Source organism: Schistocerca cancellata, chromosome 5, assembly GCF_023864275.1.
Source record: "Schistocerca cancellata isolate TAMUIC-IGC-003103 chromosome 5, iqSchCanc2.1, whole genome shotgun sequence".
Taxonomy (NCBI): Eukaryota; Metazoa; Arthropoda; class Insecta; order Orthoptera; family Acrididae; genus Schistocerca; species Schistocerca cancellata.
Genome location: NC_064630.1, coordinates 545941220 through 545955648, shown reverse-complemented (window position 1 = coordinate 545955648; position 14429 = coordinate 545941220). Strand labels below are relative to the sequence as shown.

Below are 14429 nucleotides of genomic sequence, written 5' to 3'. Positions count from 1 at the left end.
AAAAGTTTGACTCACCCTGTGTGTTTAGGCTGTTAGGTTTTACTCTTGACAACTATGGCGTCGGAACTAACTGGAAGATTGGTATTAAGATTCAACCGTCGCTGCTCAGCCAACGATATTTTAGCAGGATCACGTTATATGAAACATTTTGATATTTGCCGCAGTAACTATTGCCCTAGATCAGTAACCGGAAATTTTCTCATCCATGCGCCCTAATTTAGGTTTGCCGTGGATTTTCCAAATGGTTCGGATAGTCCTGTAGCAATGTCAACTACTTCTCAGATTTGTCGCCCTGTCTATAATGAGTTTGTCGTTTGACGAAACGCAGAATCAGCCTTCCATCCATACTCACTGTGATATTCAGAGTGAACTGAGTTTGTTAAAAGCTTTGTTATCACAGATTACATGACACTGAAATTATCACATCACAAATTTCCTACTGGTTCATTATTTGAAATATACTTTGACTGACAGTTCAAATTGCAATAGTTACCAATCTGAAGAACTACAACAATTTGAACTTCAGTCATTGTCTTTCAAAATGCGTAGTTTGTTTTTAACATGAATCATTCTACATGGTCCAAAGAAATGATACTATATACACACCAGTAAACCCTGATTCTTTACAGAATCAACTCGCATATACAGGGTGATTTTTTTCCACCGTGTACACACCTTAGGGACTGACTGATGAGAAGATGCGGAACAATGAAGGTCTAATGAACTTATGTCCGGAAATGCATGGTTCCTATGCTAAAGACCATTTATTCAATCATACTTTTTTCAGAGACTTTGGACTAATACGCGATGTACCATGCAGCTACAGTATGCATGGTTTCCTCCTAGAGGGTGGTACTGTTTCTCATACCTCATGCCCTAGCGACGTCCCTGCCATAGTAATTGGTAATATTGTGTTCGATTCACGTCTCTTGCTGACTCACCATGTAGTGGATGTGATACAACGTTGTACACAGTAGTTTCTTATTCGAATCGAAAGCTTGCCGACATGGCATTTACTTACAGAAAGGCAAATGGCAAAGGGCGGGAAGCAGCAAGGTTGTATCACGAGACTTATCCCCGTCGATAAGAACCACATCATTCAATGTTTGTAACAGTGTTTCACCGTTTGTCTGGGACAGTTTCGTTTTAGGAAGCAGGAAATCATGAAAGACGTCCCGATATGTTCGTATACAAGACCTGAGGAAAATGTGATTAACACTGTGGAAGGCGGCCGCCGTATCAGTACCACGCTGTTGGCCCACCAGTACAGGGTAAGCCAGACGATCGTGAGGAACATTCTCCGTGACAATTGTTACTACCCTTATCACCTACAGCGCTTGCAGGGCTCACTAGGCATAGAATTTTCACATCGTGAGAATCAGCTTTCTTAACAGTCATCTGTGGGATAGCATGCAAAGCGTCATGGTACGAGGTGCATTCAAGTTCTAAGGCCTCCGATTTTTTTTCTCCGGACTGGAAAGAGATAGAAACATGCGCATTGTTTTAAAATGAGGCCGCGTTCATTGTCAATACGTCCCAGAGATGGCAGCACCGTACGGCATATGGAATTTTACCGCCAGCGGCGGGAATGAGAACTGTTTTAAATACTTAAAATTGCGACGTTTTCCTTACTTGAACAGCGTGCAATCATTCGTTTTCTGAATTTGCGTGGTGTGAAACCAATTGAAATTCATCGACAGTTGAAGTAGACATGTGGTGATGGAGTTGTAGATGTGTCGAAAGTGCGTTCGTGGGTGCGACAGTTTAATGAAGGCAGAACATCGTGTGACAACAAACCGAAACAACCTCGGGCTCGCACAAGCCGGTCTGACGACATGATCGAGAAAGTGGAGAGAATTGTTTTGGGGGACCGCCGAATGACTGTTGAACAGATCGCCTCCAGAGTTGGCATTTCTGTGGGTTCTGTGCACGCAATCCTGCATGACGACCTGAAAATGCGAAAAGTGTCATCCAGGTGGGTGCCACGAATGCTGACGGACGACCACATGGCTGCCCGTGTGGCATATTGCCAAGCAATGTTGACGCGCAACGACAGCATGAATGGGACTTTCTTTTCGTCGTGGATGCCATTTTTCAATCCAGAAACAAAGCGCCAGTCAGCTCAATGGAAGCACACAGATTCACCGCCACCCAAAAAAATTTCGGGTAACAGCCAGTGCTGAAAAAATGATGGTGTCCATGTTCTGGGACAGCGAGGGCGTAATCCTTATCCATTGCGTTCCAAAGGGCACTACGGTAACAGGTGCATCCTACGAAAATGTTTTGAAGAACAAATTCCTTCCTGCACTGCAACAAAAACGTCCGGGACGGCCTGCGCGTGTGCTGTTTCACCAAGACAACGCACCCGCACATCGAGCTAACGTTACGCAACAGTTTCTTCGTGATAACAACTTTGAAGTGATTCCTCATGCTCCCTACTCACCTGACCTGGCTCCTAGTGACTTTTGGCTTTTTCCAACAATGAAAGACACTCTCCGTGGCCGCACATTCACCAACCGTGCTGCTATTGCCTCAGCGATTTTCCAGTGGTCAAAACAGACTCCTAAAGAAGCCTTCGCCGCTGCCATGGAGTCATGGCGTCAGCGTTGTGAAAAATGTGTACGTCTGCAGGGCGATTACGTCGAGAAGTAACGCCAGTTTCATCGATTTCGGGTGAGTAGTTAATTAGAAAAAAAATCGGAGGTCTTAGAACTTGAATGCACCTCGTATGCTGACAGCGAATCATGAGCATCGGTGCAGCCAGAATGCATGGGTCAGGATAGTTGGCGATCGTATTTTGGGACCAGTCTTCCTTCCATGTCGCCTAACAAGCCGGAACTGCCGGCCTTTCTTGCAGGTGACTTTGCCTGCCCTGCTGCAAGAAGTGCCATTGATGATTCGAAGGGTTATGTGGCGTCTATGTGACGGTACTCCAGCCCACATAACCGTTAATGTCGGGAACATCTCTTCCCTTGTCGATGGGTCGGACGAGGGAATGCTGTTGCATGGTCTGCTTATTCATCTGATCTCAACTCGAGCGATTTCTGGTTATGGATCAATTTCAAAAGTATTATTTTGCAGAGCTCAGTCTAGATAAGGAGACAGGGGAGCAGCGTACTCATGCTAACTTTGACACTCTTCGGATGCAGCCTGGACGATGTGTACGTGTGAGACGGAACGTGCTACAACGCGTGCACACATGCGTTGAGTCACATGGAAACCATTTTCAACACATACTGCAACTGTGGCTGCATGGTACAGGGCGCATTAGACCGCAGTCTCTGTAACAGTGAATGACTGAATAAATGGTCTCTAGCATGGAAACTGTACATTTGCTGACATAAGTTCATTACACCTTTTTTGTTCCGTATCCTCTCATCGATCAATCGATCACACGGTAGAAAAAGCCACGCTGTATATAATGGCTTCAAACGTCTGATTACAATGAGTTAATGTGTTACATACTTGCCTTTAAGCATATAAGTGAGAAAGTGTTCCGTAAAGGTTTGAAACTATGTTTTAAGTTTGTTGGGAATCAGTAAGTGTTCTCATTATGAGACATTGGATGAATACATCTACATTTGCATCTACATACTACTCCACAAGCCACCTAATGTCGTGCGGCGGCGGTTACTTCTCGTACCACAAACTAATCCCTCCTATCCTGTTCCATTCGGGAATGACGCGTGGGAAGAGGATTGTCGGTGATTCTCTGTATTGGCTCTAATTTCTCGAATTTTCTCGTTGCGCGAGATATATTTGGGAGGATGCAATACGTCGTCTGACTCTTTCTGGAAAGTGCTCTCTCGGGATTTCAGTAGAAAACCTCTCCGTGATGTACAACACCTCTCTTGTAACGAGTTCCGATGGAGTTTGATGACCATCTTCGTAACGCTCTAGCCCCGACTAAACTATCCCGTGACGAAAAGGGCCGCTCTTCGATGGACCTTCTCTATCTCTTCTATCACTTCTACCTGATATTGATGAACGACATAAACTGGGTAATTTGTGCTCCATTTTAAGCGAAACCTATTTTTCCACGCAGTTCAATTTTTATGACATCATATCTCCTGTACTATGGGTCGCACAATGATATACTTTTGCACGTAGATTCACTGATGTATATAGATACTCTCTGTAAAGTGTGTTGCGAAAACAGTTCATAGGAAAGAAGTAATAAATTAAACCGTCATGTGTGATGCTGAATCTTTGCTGCATGCCATTTTAAGTAGAAGCTAGTTATTCACGCATCTAAATGTTTATGACATCATATTTCCTGAATTATGTGTCATAAAATAATATAACGTAGCAGGTACATTCACTGGCATATGTGAATACTGTCTGAAAACTGTGTTGTGAGTAGAGTCGGTAATAAAGAAGTAATAAATTTAAACGTCATGCGTGTGAAGCAATTTTGCTGCGAAGATCAGAGCGAAACTTATAGGAAAATGTAGTAAGCGATAAACTTTTTTCCTTTCTTCATATTGTGAACAATTCGAGCGAGAAATTATGCGTAAAGTTGGTTGGAAGACGTTAAGCGCTCTCATTCTCAAACAATGGAGGAATGAACTTCGGGTATTTGCGCACCGTTAGTTACGCTGTCTCGGTACAAACACAGCTTCTGATTCTAACACTTGTTTTACTGTGCTAAACTTTTAACACGAGATTAATGAGTAGATGATGGTAGCGTTTTAAATTTTTAAATTCGGTCAGTAAACACGCTAAATAGAGAAAATGATCCCCAAGGAAGCCGTTAGGTAGGCAATCTTCTATTGGTCGACTTTTGCCGGATAACGGTTTAGTAATAAAGATTACAGAAGAATTCCTCACGCGAGATTAGACTGACAAGAGGTGAAGATTCCAAAAAGGAAAGATTTCTCTAGGCAACTGAAGAGAAAGTTTGTACTTTACCTTACGCGTAATGTAACTTGACACATCGTTCGGAGTCAGCGTATTTCTCCGCTCCCAGCATCCCCGCGTAAAGTGCTAACTGTAAGCCAAATTCTACTTATAGTATTTATTTTTCCTAGAATGTGTGAAGCTTCCGTATTACCGCTGCATTTACTGCTGTTTTGAAATCGTTGCGTCTTTCCTGTTTCAGGCTGGACTTCTTCGCATACGAGAATGGACGCAAAAGCGGTGTTACAATGGGTGAGTACAAACGCCGCGCACGTTTTAGTGCCTCGGCACACATAATCAGTCAATTACTTTTGACGTAGCGCTTCGTTAAATTAAATTTATCGTTATTATTTAGGATGGTTCCGTGTTCTGTATGTTGTGGGTTGGCAGGAGAGCTAACACCGTAATATTAGAGGAAGCCGAAAGGCACGCGTTTTAGCTCACGCAGGCTGGCGTGAGGTCTGGAACAGGACAAGGAAATTAGACTTTAGCAAAAAAGGACGTAGCTGTTGGAATACTTCACTTTAATCCGTAAATGGTGAACGTCGCTCTTGACTGTACATTATTTACAATATCAATAGTAACTGGTAATGGCGCCTTGCTAGGTCGTAGCAAATGACGTTGCTGAAGGCTATGCTAGCTATCGTCTCGGCAAATGAGAGCGTATTTTGTCAGTGAACCATCGCTAGCAAAGTCGGTTGTACCACTGGGGCGAGTGCTAGGAAGCCTCTCTAGACCTGCCGTGTGGCGGCGCTCGGTCTGCAATCACTGATAGTGGCGACACGCGGGTCCGACGTATACTAACGGACCGCGGCCGATTTAAAGGCTACCACCTAGCAAGTGTGGTGTCTGGCGGTGACACCACACTGTATTTACTACAAATGATACAGTCGATCATACTGAAGAACCATTAAATGTTTCTGTAGATTATCTTGAGAATTATGTACATGTTTATAAAAAAACTGAGGAGATTTCCAGCACGAAAGAGCATTTCGTAATTACGACAGTAAATATTTAGTTCTCGAGGGTGTTCGGGTTAAACATATAGTAACATCCAGTTGAACAATTTGAGACGTAACTGAGATATTTATTGGTGATTTGCTTCCACAAGTATGGTAACTTGAAATGTTTTCTGTGTTTGCATGCGGCAATCGGTACCATGTGCGATGCACTAACTGCTTTGCTTGTGTTAATGCGGGCCAATAGCCATGTGGCCTGCACAGCAGAAGGTATTCTGTGTGCTTTATTTCGAGGAGCTAAAGTCTGTTACAACTGGTACAACGTCGTTTTCGGCCTGAGTATGGACTGCGCCCACCTGACGATGTTCCCTCTTACGTAATCGTCAAGAAATGGGACAAGCAGCTTCGGGAAACTGGGAATTTTCTTTCGACGTCGGGCCACCACGCCAAGCACGCAGTTCTAGAGGTTACGGATGAAATAACCTGTACGTCGTTCCAACGGAACTCATGTAAATAAATTCGACAAATAAGTAGGCAGTTACAGTTACCTCGTTCGACACGACACGATTTCTTCCATGAAAGACATTTTGCGAACATTGTGAGGGATTTACTGGATTATGAGTTTCCAGATTTCTGGATTGGCAGAGGTAGTCCAGCGATTGCTTGACCCCGCAGAAGTCTAGACATTACGCTACTTGATATTTTTCTGTGGAGGTTTAGAAAAATCAAGCGTACCGAACACAGATTCGTGATCTACCAGATCTGCGCTATCGCATTGGTGCAGCTGTAGCAAATATTACGCCTGCAATACTGGGAAACACTTGGAGAGAAGTGAAATGAAAATTAGATGCCTGTCGCGCCTCTAATGGTGAGCATATCGAGGAGTAAAAAAAAAAAAAAAAGTTGAGTTATCATACTTGTAGAAACATACCATCAATAAGTATCTCAGTTACTTTTGCTGTTATTATGTTTTACATTACTATATGTTTAACCCGGAAACCCTGTATTTTATTTAATGTGACTGTAAACTCACCGGACCAGATATTAGTCATCCCTTTAATAAAATCACACACTAGTACTTTTAGGAGCGCTGTAGATACCGTGGATGTACCAGGCGGTCATGTGACACTCCATCGCTGACGTAAGAGATGTGTATATGATGGGAGAACGAAGCTGTCGTCTGTGTGCTCATGACTAAGGTGTGAATGTAGTTGCCCGTTTCACGGTGTATCAACACAGACATTCAACGTGGCTATAAGGAATGGTGTACCACTCACATGCACGTACCACGGCGTAAGAGTTCTGGCTCTAAAAGGACAGGAACAGAGACAAGAGTCACGCGTTGTCAAAGACAGTTGACTTAAAACGCTACAAGACTTGTGCTGCCAGTGAATGCAAATCTATCACAACCGGTTTTTGGAAGAACATTGCAGAGCGACTGCCTTCAGTGGACTCGGGTATCTCACAAAAGGCCATTGCTCACAGCATCACATAAAGATGCATCTCTTCAGTGAACCCACAACTCATAAACCTGCGCAGAAGTTGACTGGAAGCCTATAGTGTCGACATACGAGTCACGATTTAGCCTAATCTCAGATGGTGCAAGGCACCGAGCGCATCGACGGCTCAATCGGAAGTTTAACTTGCGATGTGAAAGGCGTAGTTCAGGGCAGAGGTTGTTTTGTGATGTTTTGGGGCTGCTTTTTGTAGAACGAGCCACTCATTCAGCTTACCATGAAAACGAACTAGGGTATTTAATTTAACATTCTCGCTGATGAGTATGCTGTGGACATTCCCGTTTTCCATGGTGACAACAGATGTATTCACGGTGCTGCATGCATAGGTTCCTGGTTTGACAAAGAGACCCTGTTACACCTCGACTTGTCCTCGAAATCAACCGACTTTCATCCCACAGAATAGGTTGGGACTATTTGGGAGAGCGTGTAAATGTAGCAATCAATATCCTGCCAATCTGCTATCTCTACGGTATCTAGTCATCAGTAAGTGGCATCAGCTGGATATGGTATATGTGAAAGAGCTTGTAGACTCTCTTCCTCTCCTAATGGATACCATTGTCTACGGTACAGGTGATGTTACACGGTATCAGCGTGACGTCTCGTTTGAGTGACAAATTTTTTGTGCGGTGTGCTTTTCACCAGACCTTACACCGTATAACTTACTGATACGCAAAATCTGGACCCTAGGTCCGAGCTTCAGGGAAAAAGTATATGCTGACAGCACTGATCACTATGAAGGCATCGTGTCTCCGTCGAGCCACCCAGCTTTTGTTTTATCATGCTTTCCCTAAATAACTTCCGACGAATAAAGAGATGTTCTTTTCCTTTTCTTCAACTCACGTTGATATATCCATGTACATACAAAGAGAATACGTTGACTGATTGCACAGACCAAACCCCTAACGACAAAAACTTGCAATTTGGAGAGGGTGTTGATCTTATACTGTAGGTGTTGCTTAAGAAAGGAGTATATTGCTCCCTCCTACGTATATCTCGCGAAGAGACCATGAGGATAAAATCAGAGAGATTAGAGCCCACACAGAAGTATACAGACAGTCCTTCTTTCCACGAACAATACGAGACTGGAATAGAAGGGAGAACCGATAGAGGTACTCAGGATACCCTCCGCCACACACCGTCAGGTGGCTTGCGGAGTATGGCTGTAGATGTAGATGTAGATGTAGATGTAGATGTAGAATTTTCGAAATTCCATCCCTAAGGGTTGAAATAGGGGATGAAGTATTTTTGAAAATACGTCGCTACTAAGGCAGTTTTGAGGCTAGTCCTACGAAAATTGGTATTTGATAACTCGGTCAGAGATAAAGATACTTATTTCAGCTTTTCGCAAACTTAACATCCATGGGGGTTAAAGAGTGGGTGAAATATTTTTTGAAAATAAATCATTATTAAAGAACTACTGAGGTATTTTTAAAGCTACATCTATGAAAATTGGTATCTGACTTCTCAGTTACAAATAAAGAAATAAGTTTTTTGGGAATCCAACTCCCATGGGGTGAAATAGGGGATGAAATGTTTTATGTAAATATTTCATTATGAAAGTATTTTTAAATCTAAATCTAGGAAAATTCGTATTTGGCCTCTTCGTTACAAATGAAAAAACACGTGTATCACTGTTTTTGGAATTTCAACCCATAAGGGTGTGAAATGGGTCCACACTTATTCACTGACTTATCATCGTCCAGCCCGAACCACTATAGATACAAACTTGAAATTTGGAGAGGGTGTGTATCTTATACTATAGGCATTGTTTAAGAAGTAATTGCTCGAAATTCCACTTCTAAGGGGGTGTAATGGGGGCCAAAACCTGTTTGAAAATATGTCGCTAGTAAGGCAGTTCTGGAACTAGAAGAACTAAATTTGCTATTTGGTCACTCAGTCAGAAATTAATAAGAAACGTGTTTCAGCATTTTTGGAAATTCACCCACTAAAGGGGTAATATAGTCAATGAAAGTTTTTGAAAATAAATCATTATTAAAGAATAGCTAAAGCATTTTTTATGGCTATATCTACGAAAATTGGTGTTTGGCTTCACTTTTAAATACAGAAAACTACGTGTTTCACGGTTTTGGAAATTCTACACTTAAGAGGGTAAAATTAGGATGAAAATTTTTAAGAAAATATTTCGTTATATTAAACAAATTTTAAAGCTTAATTAATGAAAGCTGGTATTTTACTGTTAGAAATAAAGAAATATGTGTTAGGGGATGAAAGTTTCGTGGAATTATCACCACAAGAACGCAAAAGGCATGATTAACAGAATAGTATTTTGGTCAAAAGTCAAGAGTAAATTTGAAAAAAAAAAAACATGCTTATATGGCCTTAATTAGCGTGAAACGCTTAGAAGGTGTTGCAATATGTGAATAACATAAAAATTCGATTAAAGAAAAACAAAAAACAAAAAATATGTGCAGACCATCCAGTGTACGCTAGCAAAGCAGCGGGCACTAAGCTAGTTCTATAATAAGTTCGACCTCGATGAGACCCAAAGTCTAATCTTTCTTTCAATTTTCATGGAGATATGTGAAGTGTTAGGTGGTTGAAATGGTTCAAATGGCTCTGAGCACTATGGGACTTAACATCTAAGGTCATCAGTCCCCTAGAACTTAGAACTACTTAAACCTAACAAATCTAAGGACATCACACACATCCATGCCCGAGGCAGGATTCGAACCTGCGACCGTAGCAGTTCCGCGGTTCCGGACTGCAGCGCCTAGAACCGCACGGCCACCGCGGCCGGCGAAGTGTTAGGTGTTTACTGCCTCATGATAATAAGGAATAGGATGGCAATACCAATAGAGAACTGTCTGACGATGCTTATTATTTCCGGACTTTCTTCGAACTTCAACTGTGTCTTTACAGTGTGACAATTTTCAGGGAAGTCGATCCACTCCATGCTAACGAACGAGTTGTTTATGCGCTATGCTGCATTCGTTTCTTTCACTGCTTGAAGCTTTTCTGTGTATCGTTTTCGGTGAAGTTGCAATAGAGTTTCCCCGTTTTTGCTTTGCGGCGAAGCACAAGAACACGCGTATAGTAATCTGTTAGTCCGCTGCCATTGGGTTGATGGATTTTGATGAAACTACTAATACTACAAGACAAATAATAGCGTGAGTGACCTAGACAGTATACTTTAGCTCAGAACATTATCATAATATTATCATTAACAGGAAACAGTCAGTGGGAAGTGGAAGCTTTGAGCCTAATCGTGGAGCATATTCGGATATCTCAGTTGATAAGACATGTGTACGGAACGTAATTTGAACCAGCCACAAAAGATAATTTACTGAGCTGTAGAAAATAAGCCTGCTCTTCGCTCCTCGCCTAAATTATTTCATTGAGAAGAAATAGAAATTTCCATCGCAGTGACTGTCACCAAAACCAACAAAACATATCGAATTCCTTCTAGACTGTCGCTGAGAGAAGGAGTAAAGACGGCACCTATCTTCGGCGTAACACCGTTTCTATTTCCAGCCCTTAAAAATAAGCAACCATATTTGTTGTGAGGGGACGAAAAACACAAGTGCATTAGCATGGCTGAGCCTCATGCCACAACGAAAAACGTCTGCTGATGCACGGAACTTTTTTCTTTCATCTCCCGCATCAGCTCTCTCACGAAGCTGCTCATTTGTTTGTAGAAACAACGCGCTGTCTGTCACAAGAAACAGTTTCTGTTTGGGATGTTTGTCTTACGCTCGTGATAACGGGTTGCAGAGGCTTATAAGCGGCGGCTTTCCTGCTAGACTGTAACTGTTACGTATAATAGCAGAATGTATCAAATACAAGGGTTAGCTGAGGTAAACACTACTCACAGGTACATAAGTTAGAACAAGCGGTGTGAAATGGTCCACAGGTTTATCGTTACAGAAGTCAGCTTTCTGCCACGTGTAACGAAGTATCACTCCATACTGTAGATATCTGCTGATAATTATAAGGGGGCAGCCAAATTGAAACTAGACAGACTAGGCCTATATAACGAGCATGGCGCGACCGTCAGTAGCGCAAGGAAGATTGTAAGGCGGTCATATCATTTTGGTGTTTGTATGTTACCGATGTACACGTCAGAGAGAAAGCAAGTTACGTTACTGTTAACCAATCTTCCGTCTTGCTGAGGCACAATCTTTGCCTCTGCACAATCTGATACATTCTTAGTTGAAAGCCGGCCGTGGTGGCCAAGCGGTTAAAGGCGCTACAGTCGCAGGTTCGAATCCTGCCTCGGGCATGGATGTGTGTGATGTCCTTAGGTTAGTTAGGTTTAAGTAGTTCTAAGTTCTAGGGGACTGATGACCTTAGAAGTTAAGTCCCATAGTGCTCAGAGCCATTTTTTCTTAGTTGAAATGTGGTAGGTGGAGGACGTATTTTGCAGTGCTGTGTTGACTTGTGATTGTATCTGTTAGGTGAAGAAAGACTGATTGTAAAGAATAGCAAAGATGAATAAGATGTACATATTAGAAGGCGAAAAGAATATAAATTTTTAATAATGTTATTATTTCCTGAAGAGAAGAAGCTCCAGGTAAGACTGCAGCACAGTGCAGTTACGAGGGCTATTCGGAAAGTGAGGAACGATAGGTCGCGAAATGGAAACCGCAGTGAAAATCAAAACTGTTTTATTTGCAACGGTTAGCTACATCTTCCAGATACTTCTCTAAACAGTCGCCGCTCAGACTTAGACATCTGTCGTAGCGTTGTACCAACTTTTCAATTCCCTCGTTATGGAAGACAGCCGCCAGTGCGTTTCGACAATTTTCTACTCTGGACTGCAGCTCGTTGTCTGTGTCAAAATACTGTCTTCACAGCCAGCGGTTGATTTGAGCAGAGATGAACCTCAGGGGTAGCCAATTACGGGCTGTATTTTGGGTGAGCAAACACTTCCCATCAGAAACGCAACAGGAGCATCTTCATTACCCCTGCAGAATGCGGCGCCGACTGGGGTGGCCGAGCGGTTCTAGGCGCTTCAGTCTGGAACGGCGCGACCGCTACGGTCGCAGGTTCGAATCCTGCCTCGGGCATGGATGTGTGTGATGTCCTTAATTTAGTTAGGTTTAAGTAGTTCTAAGTTCTAGGGGACTGATGATCTCAGATGTTAAGTCCCATAGTGCTCAGAGCCATTTGAACCATTTGCAGAGTGTGGCCGTTTATGTAGAACGAACCGCATGACAGTTTTGTTATCTGGATTGGATAGCTTCAGGCGAAATCTTTCGCCAGGCCCTCATACTTGGCGGGAGACACTAATTTCTAGCCGTCTTTACGTTCTCACTGTGAGCTCAGAACTGAAAAAAGCGACATGATGCGATCGATGGGCGTACTAAACAGTGCCCATCACATCTGTGCAAAGCTTCCTCAGATTTGCAATGTATTTTCCATTTCGTGACCGATTGTTCCTCACTTTCCGAATAACCCTCGTAGTTTGTCAGAATGATTATTGTCAGCTAGTCAACTTGTACACCCCACTTCCCTGAGTCAGGCATTAACATATTAATTGATTAAGCTGTTTGATTTTTATAGAAATTCTCTGTTACCATTGTACCCTCTTTCGATCATTGCCCACTTTGTGAAATATAGTATTGTTCGGACTATGTTATATGTGAAGATCAGGCAAGTTTCACTCTGTCTTTTTGAATATATACTTCGTCCTAAAATCGTTGTCTTGGAATATCATTTCAAAGGAATAGTTACTCTCCCATCCCACTGTTTATCATAACACTTTGTCACGTCAGTTTGAGTGCAGTATGGAAATTTTATTTAAAAATTGAAATTTAGCTTAGCCGCTGCCAGCTTTCTATTTGCTGTTGTTTTTGAGAAATCTGCATCAATGTTGTCAAGACGTGAGGTAAGTAGAATTTTTTATTAGGGTCATATAAATGTTTTACTTCAGTTGCGCCTTTAATATGAGACAAGTTGGATTCAGATCAGCTACACTTCAGGTCAGATTAGGTTCTGTATAGTCAAAGATTACTACACGAGTTTAAGTTGGATACATCTACATCTACATCTACATTTATATTCCGCAAGCCACCCAACGGTGTGTGGCGGAGGGCACTTTACGTGCCACTGTCATTACCTCCCTTTCCTGTTCCAGTCGCGTATGGTTCGCGGGAAGAACGACTGTCTGAAAGCCTCCGTGCGCGCTCTAATCTCTCTAATTTTACATTCGTGATCTCCTCGGGAGGTATAAGTAGGGGGAAGCAATATATTCGATACCTCATCCAGAAACGCACCCTCTCGAAACCTGACGAGCAAGCTACACCGCGATGCACAGCGCCTCTCTTGCAGAGTCTGCCACTTGAGTTTGTTAAACATCTCCGTAGCACTATCACGGTTACCAAATAACCCTGTGACGAAACGCGCCGCTCTTCTTTGGATCTTCTCTATCTCCTCCGTCAACCCGATCTGGTAGGGATCCCACACTGATGAGCAATGGTTTGTGGGGACATAGTTTTGGTAATACGTAGATTTTTATATAGTGGGAGGTAAAGTTGGGCTACATTTCATACCGAAACAAATATAGTGGGGAGGTTACAGAATGTGTGTATAGAAATGCCCTCTATTGGGAACCAGAATGGAACAGCGCTAACGTTCACCGCTGAGTCATTTGCTTTTTAAGAGGTGCTCAATGTGAGGTCAGCGAGTCTTGTGTACGTCCGACATCCCTATGGACGTCGGGAGAGAGGAACAGTGAAGTGTAGTGCGGTTTTTGTCTGCGGAAAGAGTGTTAGGAAATGAAATTCATGCCCGAGTGTATGATATATATGGTGAATACAGTATGACACGTGCGCATGTGTTGGCACCGTGTAAACGATTTCGAGAAGGTCAGGTGTCACTGAAAGACAGCAGTCAGCCAGGAAAGGCTCGTGGTCCCATTACACCTTCTGTTATTGCTGCAGTCGGTGTTGCTGTCAGAAATGACCGGCAACGGACGGTGGAAGACATTCGGCTCTTGTTCGGCGTCAGTTCCAATACCGCTCAAGCAATCTATATCTACATCTACATCCATACTCCGCAAACCACCTGACGGTGTGTGGCGGATGGTACTTTG

The 14429-nt window shown here is 42.8% G+C and overlaps 1 protein-coding gene across 1 annotated transcript in view; it reads left to right on the top strand.

Moving 5' to 3' along the window:
* Nucleotides 1–14429, top strand: part of LOC126188671 (A disintegrin and metalloproteinase with thrombospondin motifs adt-2-like) — a 204890-nt gene that overhangs the window by 88347 nt on the left and 102114 nt on the right. The window contains exon 8 of the mRNA XM_049930276.1: nucleotides 5102–5151. Coding sequence (XP_049786233.1) covers nucleotides 5102–5151 — 50 coding nt within the window. The remainder of the gene's footprint in view (nucleotides 1–5101; nucleotides 5152–14429) is intronic.